At 48.0% G+C, this 21,535-nt stretch overlaps 1 protein-coding gene across 9 annotated transcripts in view; it reads right to left on the minus strand.

The window, feature by feature from the left end:
- Nucleotides 1-21,535, minus strand: part of LOC105022081 (nck-associated protein 5) — a 133,871-nt gene that overhangs the window by 76,354 nt on the left and 35,982 nt on the right. For 5 of the 9 annotated variants that reach the window (XR_004575132.1, XM_020042388.3, XM_034289606.1 and 2 more), the window contains one exon: nt 169-232. Coding sequence is in view for 7 of the 9 variants with exons in the window: in XM_020042388.3 (XP_019897947.2) it covers nt 169-232 (64 nt within the window). In the remaining 2 variants the exon portion in view is untranslated. Of the gene's footprint in view, nt 1-168; nt 233-1,130; nt 1,467-10,584; nt 10,628-10,995; nt 11,101-21,535 lie in introns of those variants that run through there. The other 4 variants (XM_034289608.1, XM_034289607.1, XM_034289609.1 and 1 more) reach the window with 4 other exon arrangements.

Genomic DNA, 21,535 nt, shown 5'->3' on the forward strand with positions numbered 1-21,535 from the left:
GGCGGGAGGGCAGGAGGTTTCCATGATGAGAGCACAGTGAAGTGACCACGGACGAGGAGCAGACATAACTGGCCGACGTGCAAGGGAGGGCGGTGATTTTGAGGCTGACAGTGTGTGTGTGTGTGTGTGTGTGTGTGTGTGAGAGAGAGACAGGAACATCAACAGTACCATTGTTCCTTCGCTTTTGCTCCGTGCGACTTCCCTCTGCAGGCGAGCCACAGCCAGCTTCTCCCTGTACAAAAGAGAGAGAGAGCGAGAGAGGGGAAAACATAGAGACAAAGAGAGGGCAAAACAGAGGGACAGAGAGAGGAGAAAACAGAGGGACAGAGAGAGAGGAAAAAAAGAGACAAGTGAAAAACGGAGTCTCCCCCGACTGAAAAACTGCGTCCCCTCTCTTTCATTCCAAGCTTCATGCACTGTTTTCTGCCAAATGGCTAGCTAACTGCACTGGGGGATGGCCAACACCAAAGAGAAAGGATATGCTGGGCATTTACTAGACACACTCAACAGAGACACGCTAGCCCTTGCCCCTGATAAAAATAGCACGCAAAAAAAACATTAAAAGGATCCGAGATTTAAAACCATTAACGGCGTCTCATTAACATGCAAACAAAGCTACAGCATCTAGTGTTTCTTTGAGTAAAAAGAAACAAACTGTTCAACAGATTGTATTGCACAGTAAATATCAGTTATACACCAACCCTCCCCCATCACGTGAGCTCATAATGAGAAATAGCGTTGGCTTAATGCCTTGGCACTGAGTCTTCATAGCTGCTCCCTATGGTATCGCCCCTGGCCAACTGACAGCCCCTCTAGGCTTGCCTCTCCCCATAATGCACTGCAAAAGCGCTGGACAGCCAGGCACAAGACGAAGCGTAACACCGTGCTTTCATTGCCCACCTGACACCACCGCGATGTTCACCCGTAAAATAGCGCTTGCGGCGTTTCGCACTACCGTAGGTATCCTGTCGGAAAGCAACGGACGAGAACACTTCTAGGCCAGGCGTACCGTCTACATTATCCACATAGCTGAGGGCACAAGACCAGAACAGGTACGGCCATGCTTTCATGCCCACCCGCAAGCAACCACCATTATTAGCCCACAAAATAGCTCTTAGCAGTCGTCATACCTAAATGGTCTTCAAATAGCTGCCTGGTGTGTTCTTGGGAGTCGTTACACAGCGAAGGGGAGTTACTTCCAACGACCCTGGAATAAGCGTCAAGTATTTAACCACCTGGTCAGACATCTTAAACAATCACTCGGTCCTTTGCCTCATTCGGGGGGGGAAACCTGCGTCGTAGGCGGTAGCTCTGGGACACCGAAACAGAGGACTGATACCTCCGCTAAATTAATTGGCGCCGCTTTGCAGTACACCGTTCTTGGACTTTCTGGTTTGTTTGTAATCGTCTGTGATGTGTGAGGGGAGGAAACGAGAACTGAGCTGTGCCTTGGCAGGCTGGCCGATTGAGGAACAGTGATGCAGTGAATCTGAGCAGAAGTTCAGCTGCCACACATGCGCACACAAGCAGTTATGTTTCTGGGCCATGGGAAATATGGGCCAATGCGATTGTACGTGTGTGTGTGTGTGTGTGTTTGTGCGTGGTGTGTGTATGTGTGTGAGAGAGAGAGAGACAAAGAGCACACATAAGCTGTGTCACCTTGTGAGAAACGTCTGTGGCTTGTCACTACTGTACATCTACAACATTTTTCTAACTGGCTTTGTTATGTCTGCGAGCCAGACACGCAGGGGTTAAGTTTCAGGCCAGTTCTACACAGACATGCAACAAGGGGGCAGGAAACATGAGCTAACTGCGCCCTCTGAGAAAATGGTTGCCAAAAATAGAGCAATTTGACATTCAGTGTAAAACATAATTACAGTAATTGGTACATTTTTAACCGGCAGTCAAAACAGTATTTCAAAAGGGCAACATTTGTCTCCAATTTCAGCCCTGATAATGTAGGGATGGTATTTTAATAGCATTCTTGTAAGTAAGGGATGGGAATAGAGGGCTGATGTGTAATGCACAACCCATTTAGCATAACCGACCCTGACATTATGTGGCATCTGCTTCAAAACCACATCCAAGTGAGGCCATTCCGCTGATCGGTTTCTCAGCGAACGGCTGTCCTGTCCATTGCCAGCTGTGCAAACCTGCCTTCAGAAACACCGTCTGAGACAGAGACACCGTCCTGTAAACGCTACCATGACAAACATTCCAGGTGTCCAAAAAACACTGTTTAAAGAGTAACGGCGGCTGTAAATCTAACGCTCTGCGCTCGTGTCCACACTGGCACGCCGCCGCATGTGGCTGTGACGCGGCCAAGCTGTTCCCGTCGTGGTATCCCGTGTCTGGTGAAGCACAGGTGGAGAGGAAATCCTCGGTGTGTTCAGGGATCTTGGCCGTCCCCAGTTCACCGTGTCTCTGAGAATATTTCCCTCTAAATATTTAATGGAACTTCAGGCTGCATCCAAGACCCCATCCCTACGCCTGTCCAAACCCCCGCCCACCCCTCCACCCCCCCCCCACTGATTCATCCATGCTTCCCCCATCTACCCCCCCCCCCCCCCCCCCCCCCCCCACACGCCTCTCTTTTCCTCCTCTTTGAACACAATTAGTGAGCGTGGGGAGGGAGTGTATTTCACTAGGAAATGGCAGCGTCTGTCAGTCTGGTCGAGGGGGTTGGCACCTCGCTGGTTTTCAGCAGTTCCCAGTGACCTGGAATCACCTGGCGTTGTCCGCAACCGGCGCCCAGTCTGTCCCCACAGTGTCCCCACAGTGCACCCACGAAGAGCAGCTTGGAGGGCCAGGACACAGGCGGCACAGCGATTCAGTGAGGCAGGCCCAACCACCTGACACCCCTCCCCCCTCCGCCCCCCTTGCCACCCAACTGCTTCCCCAGCCTGGCACAGGCCGCTCCCGCCAAGGGCAATGGGCCAAGCCCCAGTAGCCCCCCACGCCCCTCAAGGCGGGAGAGGGGAAACGAAGGGCCCCCCTCCAACCTAAATCGCTTTCTATTTGAGTGAAGGGTACTTTTTGGTGGTGTGAATGTTGACACTAACAAGGCAACATCCGATTTGGGTCCTACAGAGTGAACCTCGTTATTCAGGCTCTGAACATCGTTACTCGGGCTCTGTGTGTTTCAGTGCTGTCACCAATCCAGTTGTTCGATCAGCTGTTCGTGTCCACCCGCTCAGCACATTACTTGATTAGTCCAATCCTCTGAACTCAGAAGCGCAGCAACACCAAAACGTCCTATCCCTGCCCATCGGTTTCACAACGTGCAGCCCCCCCCCCAGATCAAACCAACCCTGTTTTCCAAAGCACTCTCCCACAAAACCTAATGCCATGCAATCTTCACCATCAACCCCAGATTAGTCTCAGTTATCGCTCAGAGACAATGAGCGTGGCGGAATTGGCAGCGGAGCGTCACAGCATGCAAAGACATGATCTGGGGAGGGGTGGGATGATCAATCATTCCCCGGGAGATGTTATTTACCAACCTGAGCTGACACGTTCACCACAGCGATGCAGGAAGGCAGACCCGCTTTGAACTGCATTGCGGGAGTCCTTGTTTTGTAGTTTTTTTCCCCCCTCCCCTCTTTATCATTATATCATTACTATACGAGAGGTTTCAACCGTTTCATCCATTGTCAGCCATTGTCTCGTGTGATAGTGTCTGGTTCATGTCTGTTTATCCAGGTACATTACTCAGTCTCTGTTAAGTCTGTGTTGTTAACCCTTTGTTGGCCTGGTGATAAAACACCATGAGGGGGGGGGGGGAATATAATTCCACTCCTTACCCATAATACTAAGGGTTACTCTGCACTCCAAACTTCAGCGGATATTCATACTGGCAAGCTGAACCTAGTTTTCGGTCCTTTCAAAACCCAAACACACAATCCTACTGTATACAAAAAAAGCGAAGACAATGACGAACGGCTAATATGGAGATGTCTTCCATGGTCATACGCCACAAACAGTCCTCACGTCTAACAAGGATTAAGAATAAACAGGAAATTGAAGTCACAATCCGTGACATCATTATGTATGGTCTCATTCAGCAGGACCAGTTCACACAGACTTAACTCTAAACAGCCCTGTCTGGGGAAAAGGTCTCCTCAATAAAATATCCCTCTGATTTTGTTAATACGACACTAAACTGTATCCAAATGGAACATCTAAACGCCAACATTATCTCGATCGGCGTAAACCGCAACTGTACACAGAGTGAAGTGGAAGGGAAGCAGAAATGTTTGGATGAGAATGAGTCCACATGCATTTATGCATTAGCTCTGTTTGCTTCCCGTTAGAATTTTAACTCCAAAGATGCACGCAATGTGTGTGTGTGTATTATTTATATATTTTTGTTGAATTTGTGCATTATAAACATGTCTGTGGGAGTGTGTAGTCATTGCCAGTTGGCAGTCATTTTGGCCAGTTCCTGGGCATGTCATTCCCATTCTTACGACCAGTAACCAAACCCCCTCTGCATTTCCCAATCCAATTTACCTCCGTTGAGCGCCTGATTTGGGACAACGAGGTCACTCAGGCGTTTGAAGAGTAGTTTGAGCCTCTAGAAAGCTACTGCAGCCGTGTGTGTGTGTGTGTGTATGTCTCCAAGGACACCTTTCCCCTGAGGTGTGGAGAAAGGAACACACACATCCCACTGCTGGGGTTACGACCTCTGACCCCTCCAGACCTGGGCTACCCAAAAGGCCAGTGGGAGACTGGGGACATATGTCATCACCTGACACAGCCAGGGGACGAGGCTGTCGTAGTGCCTCTGAATGTCACCGTACATCGCCCACTATCAACGGAAAACGTGAAACATGTCTAAAGAGGTATTTGCGTATTCACAAAGAAACCAGTGCCTGTCAGAGGTCTGTATTTTATTTTTTTATATAACAGGTCAAGTTCTAATGTATTTCTGTGCTTATGTGCTTTTCCAGTTGCCTTATCTTTGAAATTACAACTAATCCTCACACATTTAATCTCAAGAGGATGTAAGACATTACATGGGGTAGCCACTCAACAATCTATCACAGTCACACAAACCATTAATTGTCTGTCTGATGAGCTACGGTAAATGTAGGTCTGAATCCTACCTGAGTCTGACAGCTTGACCTCCCACCTACCTCCACACACATGCAGACCCACACACACACATAGACACACACACACAATCCCTTGTTTCTCTAAATGCTTTCTCACTGGGAATGTCCCAGCTGACCTTGACCACATCATCTACAGTCATCATCCAGGGTCAGACACATTCCACCTCAGACAGAACACAACACTCACACCGAACACAACACTCACACCGAACACAACACTCACACCGGACACAACACTCACACCAGACACAACACTCACACCGGACAACACACTCACACCGGACACAACACTCACACCGGACACAACACTCACACCGGACACAACACTCACACCGGACACAACACTCACACCGAACACAACACTCACACCGAACACAACACTCACACCGAACACAACACTCAGACAGAAAGGATACGCCGTACCAGCCCAAACAGTTAGTCAGAATACACACAGTTGGAGGAATGGAAATGCGTGTCTCATCACTCACAAACCGCTGCAGGTGTTTCAGGTTGGAACCAGACATACTAACTGTATGCACACACACACACACACACACATTCACACAACACAGTAGGGTATTCTCTATGTCTATATCAAGCCACATTCTCAGTCGTCCAAACAGTCATGCTTCGACACGCAAACCATGTGTGCATTAGTCCCCAGACAAGAAAGACATCGCTATCTGCACACGTGTCGAAGTCCGGCTGACCGATACGTGACTGGTGCTATCACATGCTCTTCATTTGTTTGCCCTTTAAATACACCAACCACCTATGAATACAAGGGAGGATCCACTGTCAGCTTACCGCATATTCACATCAACGCATAGGAGAGACACACATTGGCCCAGGTTCGGACAGTTAGAGTTGAGTCACGCGGGCCAATGTAAAGGTCAGGCCGGGCCCAGGTTCAGTCATTGTAATGGGAAGCCGTTGTCCCAGGAGCGACACGGGACACTGGCTGTCCCCTTTAACGGCAGCAGAACATCCACTCATTCCTCTCCTATAGTCACAACGGCAGGGAAAACACTGACTGCTATTCCCTCAAGGATTTCTGGTCTCCCCGGAGAGCCCATTACATCGTCTTAGCTATGTCACCAAGCAGGATTCACACACACACGCACAAACACATTCAGACAACCCCCCCCCCCCCCACACACACACACACACACACAAACACAAGCATACACATGCTCACACAGCAGAGACAAAGTAAAGGATCCCGCACTGACTTCACAGAGCCAAAGAAAAAGAAAAGAAACAGCAAGTGGATGATGTCTGCTTGTTTCTCCCACAATGATCCTGTGATTTACTGTTGACATTCCCGAGACTCGGCTAACCTCGATTTGAAACCACGGCCAGTACATAACGAAAAGGGCTGATTTAAGATAAGATCTGCCACTCAGGTCACGGTGACAAAGATTCCATTGAAAAAGGGATAATGAGACAACATGTGATCACTCGAAGACGCTTAACAGATACAATACGGTCCCAATAAACATCATCATTGGATTTGTTCCAAAAAGGGTATCTCTTTAAGGTCAGACTATACAACAAAACAACAAAGACGTTTGCTGATGTTGATGGGATTTAGCAGTAAATAATTTTTTTTGGCCTTTCAACATCTATTTTCCCAGACCTCTCACTTAGCTAGTCCTTTTCTAAATAATGACTCATGTTACACTGAGGTTGCAACTGTTTCTGTTTTCCATCGCAGATGTTCTCGTCGTGAATATGTGAGATAAACGTTTATTGTATGAGGCTTGAATGCCAACCAACTCTCACATGACACTGGACACATCAATCTTCAGAGTTTGCATGTGAAAGTTAAGACCCAGATGCTGGTTAAAGCATACTGCGTAAAACTCTAGTCTTAAAGTCTTAAAGGGATATTCAGTATAGACCTCATTTCCCCCCATACTTTTAGTGCTGTAGCATCACTCAAACAGTTCGATACATGATCCTCTTTGGTCGGCCACGTCGTTTGTATGGCCAATACTAGTGGTGGTGGATGGATAGACCAACAAACCCACAGTAATTCTCTTCAAAATGGCTCTACTGCAATGTAATTCACTTTAGACTAAATACTGCAAAATGTGTATCGTCTTTGACATTTTTTATATTAGCTTTTACATTCAAAAGCCTGTATATCCCATTAAAAACTAAATCAATTTGCAAGTGTTTCCTAAGAACATATTTACATCAACAGGTTTTAAAGTATCGCTCACACTTAATCCTTCATTGACAGAACACAAAAGCGATGAGAACATGTGTAAATGGAAGTTGTATGTATTTAAAGAGGCAAAACAACCAGAACTGTATGAGCCTTTGTGCCAAGAAGCTGTCACTGCATGAAGACTCAGAGGACAAATATAATCCATGGCTTTGCTTTGTGGGCCAAACCTGATTGGCAAACCCAGCAACTCAGCGGTTAGTGACTGGAAAAAAGGCCCACTAACACTTTCACCTTGGAGGGTTTTAAAATCAGAACAATGACATAATTCAATCGTATCCCACCAGCACAATCCACTGACAGCCATCATGTGAAACCATTTTGTTGCTTGTCGATGGTGATGGGAATTTATAACTTCTTGTTTCTTGTGAGTGAAGCACTATTTTAGGAAGACAATCAGCCAGGCCAAAACGTCAAAAGGATGTAATATTTTTTAAATAATATTTCACATCAGGAACAACGGTACAATGGGAAGCGACAAACAAGTCATTGCAACTGTGGGACAAATGTATTCATTCGGCCCACAGAGCTGCTGGGCAGAAATCTTGGTAATCTGAAAATGACTAAACTATCCACCAAAGGCAAACTGAATCCATAAACCGGGCAAACTTGAAGCGAATTCGTTCTGGCAAGTCCCATGCAGGGGGAGACTGCTGCTGTTTTTGCAGTTTCCCACATGCTGTTCTTAGCAGGATTATTCACTCGCCGTGTAGAAGGGACTGCAGGGAAATTAATTCACCACTAGTCCTTAATGATCTGAGTGGTCAGCAGCAATGGAGTCTAAACTAGACTGGCCTCACACCTTCACGTCGTAACCGTTTCTGCCCCCCCGGGCGTCCCTGGGTCTACCCACTGCGAGTGTGTGTGTCCAACCCTAGCGCTGGACCGAGCACAGGAAGATAGACTGGCCTCGGGGGGGATCGGGTCCCCTTCCCAAATGAAACGAGTCTGGCTGCAAATGAGGTGGAAATGCTCCCATGCTGGGACACACTGGGCCCGGCCACAGAACGGGATAACATTCCTCAGTAATTCATTTTGACCTGAGCCCAATATGCTAGCTGGGTCGATGAATGGAAGAAGGAAAGGAGAGGGGGAGAGAGCAGGGAAGAGAGTGGGAAAGATGGAGAAGCAGGAATTAGAGAAGTGATGGAGAGTGAGATTGGGGGGGGGGGGGGGGGGGCAAATGAGAGAGCAAAAGGAAAAGAATACCTGAAACGTAGTCATATGTAACAAGGTGGCAGCTGACTGACTGTGTTACGCGTCAGAGACACTGGCAGGACGTTGGGGGTGAATATTGTGACATCCCCATTATCACTGGTTGGTGTGGCGTGCCAGCATTCACCCACAGATACACTGTCAACCTCCACGCCGTTTCGGTACACTCTTAGTGGGATCACACACGGGATGTGCCTGGAATTTTGTTTCATCCGAACCACATTCACACGGAAAATCTACTGACGCCACAGTACATCTGTTGCATGAACGGCTGCCGTAAAATGGACATGTTGAAGTGGCATTGCAAAGAAAGAAAGAAAATGGAACAAACAGTTGTTTACATGACACTCTGTATACCGAAAGAACCCGGTGGGTGTGGGTGGATAATGCTAGTTGGAAAAGGTTTTCATTTACCTATTGCACACGGAATTAAGATTTTAATTCCATAAAATCAAAATACTCCCCTTGGCAATCCTCTTAAAGTAATCCCCAGGTATGTTTCAGAAGCCGCTGGGCTCAAACTGGACAGCTAAGCATTATGGGAACGCAGGCTTTCTATAAATATACTGTGGAAACGTTATTGTTATTATTATATAAATAAATGTTAATATATTGAAAGTCAAATGTAATCATATTTTATTCGATTTTAAGATTATATTCATTAAAATAAAGTTCCACTAATGTAGGCCAACTCAAAACGTGTCCCATTTGATTTGATTTAATATGTATCCATCACACCTAAACAGTAATGAAACACTAAATCTGACACAATATCCATAAAAGTAATTTCAAATTCTTCAAATTTAGAAGATTTCTTATTTTAACATTTCTCCCCTCAGGTGGAAGCCACTCTTCCTGGACCCTTAACTAGAGCATTGGCCAAACCTTGACCACGTGCACACTGTTATCCCCACTGTAAGCAAAAGGCTTTATTGTCTTCCTCCTTCTGTGTTGTTCTTGCCATCCCCCAATGTGACACCTCTGTGAAGCAGAAGTTTTGTTATTTTACCTTTTGCTGTCAGCTGAAACAGAATAAAAATCCTTTCAGCCTCCCCCTCTCCCCCACCTCTCTCTCTCTCTCTCTCTCTCTTGCTCCCTCTTTTTCGCTCCCTCTCTAACCTGTTAACTACTTCACAGCCTTGGGGACAATTTGCCCTAAACCATATTCCATTATAGTGAACCATTATGGGACACCCTAGCCTCGCTGTTGATTCAAAAGTACACAGATAAATAATAACAGTGCGAGACAGCCATATGTGGTTTAGATGGAATGTTTTGCACGAGATGTTTCTTGATCCCATGCTGTCATATTTACGCATTGCTTAGTTGTTTATGGTGGTACGCAACAAGACAGAAATAGGGTCTGTCACTCTGATCAAGGCAGTTCGGGTGACAGCTCAAGGTTCTGTGGATGGGGAGCAGCACAGTCTTCCTCCTTATAAACCCACGGGGGCCCAGCGGACACGGTCTTGGGCCCTGCGCCACAACCCAGGGAGGCGGCTAGCTGTTCACTCACCGCTAACGGTCGTTTGGGGGGGGGGGGTTCGCCGCTGTATGCCGAATCTGTCTGTTTCAATTCATGACATGCAAACACACAGACGCACAAGCCTCTATACTGGGAAGCCTTGGGTGTCAAATGCTTAAGCTGTACTATGTGGACACACACACAGCCTCAGCAAGGAAGCAGAATCCACACTACCAGTGGTTTATCTATGGCAGGATTACACTCAGTGATGGCTGAAAACTATCAATATCTAATCTGGCTAAGAAGGGACAAAATACATTCCAGCACGCACACACACACTCTGTCTCACCAGACCAGCTTGATGTACCTCTCCTTAAATGATTGGGCACATATTCCCACTGTCATCAATCAGAATTATAACTGCCCACAGGGACAGCCCCGTGCCGTTGCCACCGGCAACAGGGAACACAACTGTTTTCATTTTCTTGCACTGGTTAACAGAGGGCTCCTTCCAGTCAGACTCAAACCCCTAGCACAAGCAGGTAGATTCATACCTGTAGTAGACTAATCCCTGAAGTGGACTCATCCCTGAAGTGGACTCATCCCTGAAGTTGACTCATCCCTGAAGTGGACTCATCCCTTACCTAAGAAATGTAGCCGCCAGTACACTGAACACAACACACGACCCACAACACACTACACATTACACACAACACTACACCACCCCCATCACACGGGTTTGGACAACAGTGATCCTCAGTTGGTCATACGACACTGTTACAATCAATGGCAGGGACTTCTTGCCACTCGAGGGACACATTTGGCTGAAATTCATGTCAACGAGAAATAGCGTGAGAAAAATAAACCAAAATAATCTCAGAAGCTAAAGCCGACATGGTAACGCTGGCATCAGAGAGGACGTCTCCAGTCTTAAAGGGACATGGGCATCTGCCTGTTCTCCTTACCCGGCGAGAGGTGCTGCATACCGCCGTCTGTTTCAGGGGACCCGCATGTTAATCCTGGTTCTGCTGCTCCTCCTCTCCTCCGGCACGGCAGCCGCCCCCCCCCCCCCCCCCGAGCCACCGATTCCACCGGCGACAAAGTTTACATCCACAACACAGCCCTCTGCTCGCAGCGCCTCCAGGAAGAACCACGCCGAGCAGCGGTCGCCCTCTCTGGTTTTTTCCTGTCGGGAGCCTCTCGCTCCGGTTGGGCTCTCTTCCTCTCTGTTCCCACTTGCTTTACACACTGCCTGCCTGTCGGCGCTACAGTCTGCCCTCACACACTGCCTGCCTGTCGGCGCTACACTCTGGCCTCACACACTGTGTGTTTCGATCAGCCTCTTCCGTCCTCTCGCTCTCTCTCTGCACCTCTGACAACAGGCACACGGGTGCCTCTCAACACATTTCCTCTCTCCCTCTACTCCCTCTACTCCCTCTACTCCCTCTACTCCCTCTACTCCCTCTCACTCCCTAGACACAGCTCCCTTTAACCATTTGTGTTTCTCCTTTCTCTCTCTCTCTCTCTCTATTCTGCCGCTCACAGCATTTTCCCCTCTCTCTCTCTCTCTCTCTCTCTGTCTTGCGGTCCCTCCTTCTCCTGTGGCTCTGAGCTTTTCTCCGGCTCGGGATGTTTAACATGTGTTGGGGGGGGGGGGGGGTGGTCGGGAGGGGTGTCAGGCGGCTGATGGCTCTGAAGGTGCCACTTTTCTCTGGGGAGACGAAGGGGGGGGCGGGACGGTGGTTATGGCGGAGGGGGAGGGGACAGAGATGAGGAGTTTGAGTGGGTGAGAGGCGCTCTGATTGTGAGGTCTGTGGCTGAGATTTTTTCAAAGGGGGGAGAGAGAAAGAGGGAGTGAGAGGGAGAGGGAGAGGGAGAAAGAGGGAGAGAGAGGGTCAGAGAGAGAGCGATTTGGAGTGAGAACGATAGAGTCGGAGAGGGACAAGGAGACCTAGCGTCCTGGGACAAACTCCAGTCCATCTGCCACAATCACAGTCAGTCTCAGCTGAATGGCTGTGACAAACCGAAGCTCTGAGACTCTCGACCAGGACGCCTGCAAGGGGGGGGGATGGGGGAGTAAGGGGGAGGGGAGCCCTCCATTGTCTCCCCCCCCCCTCCTCTGAGAAAAGGGGGCGGACACAGGAGGGGCGAAAGGGGAATTGAAAGGGTCCTGCCTGGCGACAGCAGTCCTGGCTAAAATAAAGGGAGAGACAAGGGTGATCCCGGGCCTACCCAATCAGAGTCACTTCCCCATAGTCGCTAGTCGCTAATGTCGCTAAATGAACAATTACGCTAATCACATGAGCAATTTGCAGCGGCACAACCAAAGGAACAGAGGCCGAGGCCTCGTAGCTCATTTCATGACGACGGGAAAGTCGGAGGACTGAACGCACGGCACCAAGTCATTTTGGGAAAGGAGAGGGTCAGGAACAAGAAGGGGGGGGGGGGTTAAAACTAAATAGACATTTCCACGAGAACTCTCAGAATCTGTGAGGGATTTTTTTTTATGGGGATACCTAATCAGCTGAGAATCTGGGCTCCGTGTGACGCAGTGGTGTTTGCCTCTTCCCATGTCAAGCCCACATATTTTCATTATCCGACGCCTGTGTGTATATAATTGGCAGTGAGAAACCCGTTCATCAAAACAACGCTGGGAGGAAGATTGTAATTATATTGAATATCATCAAAGTGTTGTGCGTCAGGCTCCCCGCGTTCACTGTGAGTTTTCACGTGTCATATCAACAGGCAAACACGCTCACACGCGCAAGCGCCTTCTGAATATGTGCTGAGTGCATGATGCGATTTCTAGAGCAGGTGGTCCCCAATGTGGTCCTATTGTCCTGTATACAAAAGATACAAAAGATAAACCGAGTAAAAAGAAACACAATTGCCATAATCAATAAATATTGAGAAGGCGCTCCACTTTAATTCAATAATCGACGAGTCCTCTATCATTGAATGGCCTTGCCCGGGATTCAAAATGCACCCCCAAAATCACAGGCTTCACAGCAGCTTGTCATAGGGTGAAAGAAACCATTAGAGTTAGCCTGGTCATTCCTAGCAGAGTTCCTCCCCCCTGGGCAGGAAACCCTATTTGTTTATTGTGACTTGTGCCACATGGACATCGTAATGAGAGAGCAAAAACATGTCCAGTGGTTTGTGTATGTGTGTTTGTATGTGTGTGTGTGTGTGTCTGTGTGTCTGTCCACTCAACTCATTAGTAGGCCCAGCTTACTCTACAAACAGCGCTGGCAATGACAGATAAAACTGTTTGGAAACACATGGGTCCCCACTCCCCACTCACACAGACAAACACACAATCTAACTGACTCCAGCGCAACTCTGACCACCAACGGGCTGGACGTGGATGATGGAGATAAAGGTGGATGGTAGAGGTGGAGATCGAGGTAGAGGTGAGCGGTGTACGTTGAGGTGGATGGTGGAGGTAGAGGTAGGGGTGGAGACAAAGATGAGGCTGGATGGTGGAGTTAGAAGTGAGGGTGGATGGTGGAGGTAGAGGTAGTGGTGGTGTAAAGGTAGATGGTGGAGGTAGAGGTAGTTGAGGGGTATAGGTGGATGATGGAGGTAGAGGTAGTGGTGGGGTAAAGGTGGATGGTGGAGGCAGAGGTGGTGGTGGGGTAAAGGCGGATGGTGGAGGTAGAGGTAGTGGTGGGGTAAAGGCGGATGGTGGAGGTAGAGGTAGTGGTGGGGTAAAGGCGGATGGTGGAGGTAGAGGTAGTGGTGGGGTATAGGCGGATGGTGGAGGTAGAGGTAGTGGTGGGGTAAAGGCGGATGGTGGAGGTAGAGGTAGTGGTGGGGTAAAGGCGGATGGTGGAGGTAGAGGTAGTGGTGGGGTATAGGCGGATGGTGGAGGTAGAGGTAGTGGTGGGGTAAAGGCGGATGGTGGAGGTAGAGGTAGTGGTGGGGTAAAGGCGGATGGTGGAGGCAGAGGTAGTGGTGGGGTATAGGTGGATGGTGGAGGTAGAGGTAGTGGTGGGGTATAGGTGGATGGTGGAGGTAGAGGTAGTGGTGGGGTAAAGGCGGATGGTGAAGGTAGAGGTAGTGGTGGGGTAAAGGCGGATGGTGGAGGTAATTTCTTTGGGTGGAGCATAGATCTTGCATCCCCACTAAAATGTTGCCACTCAGGTAGTGCAATCTGGGAATGTGGGTTGAGTTGGGGCTCGCCTCTGAAAAATATTGACTCAAATCCCTCAGCTATCAGACACACTCAGACCGTAACCTGCTTTATAGAGAGAAGTAGGAGATGTTTGTGTGTGTGTGTTGTGTGTGGGTATGCGTGTGTGTTTCCCTTCATAGTCTTTAGTCTCAAGCCCTATTTACTGAATGTTTTTTTGGCTCAGACACACACTCTCATGGATTTCTATATTTGTCTGAATGTCAGAACACTGAATATGGTAGTGTGAAGTCTAAATACCCTGTTGGAATCATATCTTAAGTGTTTATAGCAAATGTTTCACCCTCCAAAATACTTAGCTGTCAACAGATTAGATTGTCCCTTTGGGCTGTTAGCATGTTAAGACATGAGGTGGAAATGCCATAGCGCAGCCCAGGAGGTTTATTTACCTAATGCACGCAAGCACGCATGCACGTACACACACACACACACACACATTTCTAGACTGGTCTTCCAGGGGACCAACATTTTCTGTTGTTTTCTGCCCTGACACGAGACAGTTGATTGAAATGATCAGCTCTGCCTCAGGCTCTGACGATGCAAATCCAAATGACAGCTGTGACTGTCCACTTCAGAAACGGAACCCAGTCTGACACCCAATGGAACAGTTATTTGCACCTTGTGGCTTGAGAGACTGAGTGTGTAACGTGATGAGTGGGATCTGCGACAATGTGCCCCCGTCATGTTCCATTAATCTAGAGATTGGAGAAGCATGATGGGGTGGTGGTGGGGGGGTGCTATACCTCAACTGACTTTGTTACTCAGGGGAATGGTGGGGTGGGGGGGGGGCTGATATACAGGGTAGGGAGGTTTGCACTGAACATTGGTTTACGCTGTGTAGCGGATCCTTATGGTCATTGTTTGAACCCAAACCAGAACAGGCTGACCCATCACACAGAACAACACTGTCAGAATAAAGCCATGGATTCAAACTCAGGCAACACTGTGCTGGTCCTAAGGGTGATTACAGTGACTCATTAAAAAATAAAAATGAAAGCCTGGGCGGGAAAAAATTAATCGGTCTGGTTCTTCGCAGGAGGTGAATAAGCAGAGATTCATCCACCGTGTCTTCCGGAATCATCCAAACCCGCACCATCTATATCTGTCTGCACATCTCAAAACAAGAGCGCTTTATCTTAGTCAAACGATGTTTTATCAAAATACAAGGATGTTTAACCTGAATACAAATGTCTTTCCCTCAAACAGTTGAAAGCAATCTGGTGCAGTCAAAACAACCACATGCTTTTATTGAAAAGCGCAGTAACACGTTCCCTTTCTGCAAACTTATCTTGACCATCACTCTTTATCAGAATAAAGCCAAGAAAATCCAGACTCAAAACATCCAGGAAGATAATCACTCGCCAAATATAATGTTCTTTAAGAGATTCCAAACATCACGACTGGAATGCCACCAATTTCACTCAGAAATGGACCGCAAAAATATCTCAGAGCTCAGTGGTGTGTGAATATTGTGCTATATTTAGCAGGCAAGGCTTCATGCGATTACTGGGGTGGTTGAGCAAATACCAATGTTCATCAGTAAACACAAGCCCACAGTGAAACACGCCCTCCTCTGCGCCACCACCGGATCTGATGTTAGCTTAGAACAGTGAATGAGACCACTGTAAGCAGCACAACAAACGTCCTCTCATCCTGCTGTCCACTACTGTTTCCAACCCATTTAACTAGGAATAAGCCTTGAGGTTAAAATTTGATTATGGTGTAGCCTATCAATGACCTTGGTTATATAATACAAATACATGCATGTACATACAAACCTGCATATGCATATATATTACATATATATACACACACACACACATTCATACACACATACATATATATTTTTTTTAAAGCACACAACCCACTTATCTTAAGTAGCAGGATGCTTTCGAATGCTAATTGACTGTAAATAGCCACTTACATTAGCTACAACAGACCTTGAGGAATATATCATGAAGAGAAATGCTTGGCCTGTAAGGACGGCAGCCAGGGACCATGGAATGGATGAGGGGGGAGAGATAGAATGGATGGATGGGGGAGAGATAGAATGGATCTGGGAGAGAGATAGAATGGATGGGGGAGAGAGAATGGATGGATGGAGAGAGAGGATGGATGGGGGAGAGAGATAGAATGGATGGGAGGGAGAGAGAGAATGGATGGGGTGGAGAGAGAGAATGGATGGGGTTGAGAGAGAGAATGGATGGGATTGAGAGATAGAATGGATGGGGTTGAGAGAGAGAATGGATGGGAGGGAGAGAGAGAATGGATGTGGTGGAGAGATAGGATGGATGGGAGGGAGAGAGAGAATGGATTTGGGGGTGAGAGATTGAATGGATGTGGTGGAGAGAGATAGAATGGATGGGGGAGAGAGATAGGATGGATGGGGGGAGAGAGATAGGATGGATGGGGGAGATAGAATGGATGGGGGAGAGAGATAGGATGGATGGGGGGGAGATAGAATGGATGGGGGAGAGAGATAGAATGGATGGGGAGAGAGATAGAATGGATGGGGGAGAGAGATAGAATGGATGGGGGAGAGAGATAGAATGGATGGGGGAGAGAGATAGAATGGATGGGGGGTCTTTATTTCAGTCAGCAGGATCAGATCTTACCTTCTCTACTGCACAAAAGCACAGAACGTCCAGTTAAGACGACACAACCTTGAAAACGTTTTAATAAAATGCTTCATTAACCCGTCCCATTAACCTGTTCTACTCTTAAGCACCATGTATTCAGCCAGGCCTACCTACACTGATAAATCAAGGCACATCCACAGGGTTTCTTAACAGTTGGCCGGGCTCAACCAGATTGAATGCTGCGCACAATGGTGAATAAGTACAGTACACTGTTCAGTTTGGTTTAACCGGGCTATCTGACAGAACCTACAGACATAATCATTATGGGACCAGACTGCGTTGACATTGGCGTTCCATCCACAAGCAGTTCTGGCCGACGCGGATGGCTTGGTCGACCGCTCTTTGATTAAATATGAAAATACTTTGGCCACTTCATTGAACTGATGCATGTATTTAGACAAGCCTTCCCTCCATTGTGTGTTTCCTTGAACATGTAACCCCTCGTCCAAATAATATAGGCAAGTTCATCTTCAGTCAAAAGCTTGTACAATGCAGTATTCACCACTGACTTGCACTGCAGTGAACTCAGCTCTCCACTGCGCTCTGATTAAGGGCTAAGCTAAGTGGCAAATCGAAGACTGAGTGAGATTAAGACTCAACTAGGCTTAAACTAAGACAAATTAAGCTTTATGCTAATAACAGATGGAACACATGAAAGCACATGTTGTACATTTCCTCAAGTATTGTTCAGTTTTCTGTTCAGCGTTAACTCAAGTAGCGCAAAATATGATGTTGCCCGGAAAACACATCGAAGGGCTTAAATAATATGACCGGTTATCGAAAGAAACACATTTAAATGTGACTCCAATCAAGTACTGTAGTTCATTTGATTTCTTTTTTATTTATTTATGGAAAACAGGGGGGTTTTAACAGGTTTTTTTTAACCAAATAAAAATTAAGAGTTCTACAGAAAACCAGTATAGAATTGAGATGTTCAGGTTGAATTCATGTGAGACCTTTGCTGCAGAGCAGACTTGTAACTAGCAGATTAAGTCTCGGACTCAGAAGGCCACGCAATCTCTGGAGGCGGCTTAGTGTTACCCAATGACAGTCTCAGACTGATTCAATCTCCGTCATAAAAATGCATAGCCTTCTGTGATCAAGCGCCGCGGCTGCAGAATGGGTCCTTGGGGCACACCGTCGGTGAACTCGGCCCGGCGCTCCTCATCTGGAGAGAGAGAGCACCGCCGCCGGCAGAGCCCGTCACTTCCCCAGAGGATGGCGCAGCCTTTCATCCCTTTGAGGTTGGGACTTGTGATAACGTCAGGGAGCCGCGCGGCACGGTCGCAAGCCGTTTAGCAAGACACTTTCAAAAACGTCATGAGAGGAGAAGCCTTCCCTGCCAGTGGGATATGATCGTCACGCTCGCACACACACACACACGCACACGCACACGCACAGGCTCTCCTTCAATTAAAGTCTCAATCAGTCTGCGCCCAAAATGGTACTAAAAACCGAATATCTCTGTAATATACTAAACTATTAGCTGCTTTTGATTAACATGGCAGAGCCTAAGGGTCTTGACATGAGACGCTGCAGGGAGGGATTACTTCCAAAGTAAATTAATGGGAAAATGAAAATAAGTCAATTTACTATGGATGAAATCCCATTTCCAAGCTGCACTTTGGTCGACAAACTGTTCCGCAGGCTATAATTCACCATCTGAAGAGAAGGGACATTTACACCCAAAGAGAAACACATCCGAACAGAGACATTCAAACATTTACCAATAATCTTACACGACCTCCAGCCAGTCCTCCCCCCTTCACTTAAACGCGGACGCAAGTTTTCGTCTTTCAAAGATGACAAATAGTTTATTGATTAGCAGATGTCCTTGCTAATGTTCGTTCAGGAGGGGCTGCAGCTGCCTGTGCGTCCTGTCCTCATAGCCGACCCTCTTCAACCTCCATGGACCTCCAGCAGGGCCCCTGTCCTCAAAACTTCCCCACTACCCCGAGCAGGCCCCCTGCCTGCCCGTCCTCCCTGAGCCCACTAAGGGTGGACAGACACCATCTGCCCAGCGAGGCCCAGACAGGGGGGCAGGTGAGGCTAGCTCCGGCCACTTGGCTGACCATCGTGTTTTTTTGCGTTTGCCCAGATAACCCGAAGAAAGGGCCACATATTTATATATATAAAGTGTCACATATACGGCTCTAATCTAGAGGGATTTGCAGGAGTGAATACGGGGCCCTCACGGGAATCAAACAGACAGCCGCGGTGTTGTGAGCGCCACGCTCTACCAACAGAGCAGCACAGGACCCCTGACGGCGGTACCACCATCCCGACCATTCATGGAAAAACACACACGGAGTGTAACAAGGGAGGAACTGGGATGGGGGGGGGGGGGAACAAAAGCAATCTGCATTTTTATAATCCAAGGCAAAGGAAGATTATGCGTTGACGATCCCTCCACACGGCGGAGTTTCAGGAAGGGACCTTTCTCCCGGCTCGTCATGCTTTTTAGGGCACCAAAGCAGCATCCATAAGACCCTGACAAAATCCCTGTGGCACCCACATTCATCAGCTCACTGTCTAAGCTGAGCCGAAACGGCCACTCAACTCCGTCACACCGTCCGTCTCCGTTCCCATCCAGCCACACACCTGACCTAGACCGCCTGGTTGTCTAAGCCTTCACCTCCACCTACGTCCACCTTGCTGGGCAACGGTTTCTACGTGTAAGTGGCCTGTGGTCGACACGATCGGAGGCGACCCTCGGGGGAAGTCCCCCAGGAAGGACGCCACGGCTCGGGTCATCTGGATGCGTTCCGTCTGAAGTTGACACGGGGGTGTGGAGCTTTTTGTTTGTGTTTATCATATTAATTAAATAATGAGCGATGCTCCACCCCCCAGACGAGCATCCGCTGGCCTGTGTGTGTGTGTGTGTTCAGTGGGTCCAAGGGAGACTGGATTAAAGAACAGACGCAGTTGACATGATGAGAACGCCAAAGAAAATTTTCGTCGTGAACTTTTTTTGTGAACATTATCGCACACCAATTATTTAAAGAGGATTTTGATTTTGCGTTGGATTCACAATCAGGTTTTAGTCCGCGATGTCCTAAGTCTATCATGTGACCGACTGAACGGGCACATGCTTGTATTTGCTCAGTGGAACAACAAAACAACAAATGCACTGAATCGGTGGAATTCAAGTTCTCAGTTTTCTTGATGGACCGCCTCCATATTTCCAGGGATATGGGAATGTAATATAGGTCTTCTCAACAACACAGCCGTAAGTCACAGCCTAATAAGGTGAAGGAGGCGTGTCCGTTTTTATCAGTCCTGAGTTTCCGCTTCAGCTAAACAAAAGAATGTGTGGAGTCATTCATCACTGTCACTGTGAATATCAGCCAACATCCTACGAAAAGCAGCCCGATCCCCAGGGTCTGGTCAGTCGGCCTGTCAGTAAGCCTTCATTTAAACGAGTATACATAAGTTACAGTTACATTTCTGGAGGAGCTTCAGCTAAGCGATTATCTTTCAAAGACATTTCTGAACAGAGAATTCATATTTCTTAGGATAGAATATAATTACGTGTTTGCACAGACAAAATGTAAGCAAACATTACAAGAACTCCTGGGATACACAAAACAATTATCATTAGAGCCATAAAATCATAAAACCATCCAGCCCTCGCCCCTACAGTCCCTGTAGCTCTACGTGAGTTAACAGCTTCCAAAAAAAGCCCCAGTGAAAACAGCCCCAGCTACGTTCACGGGCCAGTCTAAACAATGGCCGGCCCTTCTAACCTGCTATTAGGTCACTTTCCTGGTCAAAGGAGTGGGGGGGGGGGGGGGCAGTGGAGAGGACAATCATTCCTTTACACACCACTTCCTTGGCCTTCTATTGAAAGATGACCCACCCAAGCCAAGGCCCTGATCAGCAGTCAACCTCTCCTATCCAGAGCCCCCACTCCCAGGCCCCCCTGATCGCTCAAGAGGAAAATTGGTCCTGGATTGGGGGGGCCTCTCTATTGACATGGTGAGTTGGAGTATAATGGGGGTGAAGTTGGAAAAAAATTAAATGGTCTCTCGTCTCTGTGGGTGTTGTGAAAATCTGGGGTTTAACCGTAGGTCTGGGGGCCAAGGTCACTGGCTTGGAATCTCTTCATTCCCATTGTCTACATCTGATATTCTCCCAAAGTCCTCCATGACACATGTTTCCAAACAATTCTGCCCTCCATGAGAACTGTCTCCAGACAACCCTGCCCTCCATGAGAACTGTCCCCAGACAACCCTGCCCTCCATGAGAACTGTCTCCAGACAACCCTGCCCTCCATGAGAACTGTCCCCAGACAACCCTGTCTTCCATGAGAACTGTCCCCAGACAACCCTGTCTTCCATGAGAACTGTCCCCCAGGCAACCCTGTCTTCCATGAGAACTGTCCCCAGACAACCCTGTCTTCCATGATAACTGTCCCCAGACAACCCTGTCTTCCATGACAACTGTCCCCAGACAACCCTGTCTTCCATGACAACTGTCCCCAGACAACCCTGTCTTCCATGACAACTGTCCCCAGACAACCCTGTCTTCCATGACAACTGTCCCCAGACAACCCTGTCTTCCATGACAACTGTCCTCAGACAACCCTGTCTTCCATGACAACTGTCCCCAGACAACCCTGTCTTCCATGACAACTGTCCCCAGACAACCCCTCTTTGTTTAACTCCCCTT

The sequence above is a fragment of the Esox lucius genome, chromosome 22 (genome assembly GCF_011004845.1).
Source record: "Esox lucius isolate fEsoLuc1 chromosome 22, fEsoLuc1.pri, whole genome shotgun sequence".
Classification (NCBI taxonomy): domain Eukaryota; kingdom Metazoa; phylum Chordata; class Actinopteri; order Esociformes; family Esocidae; genus Esox; species Esox lucius.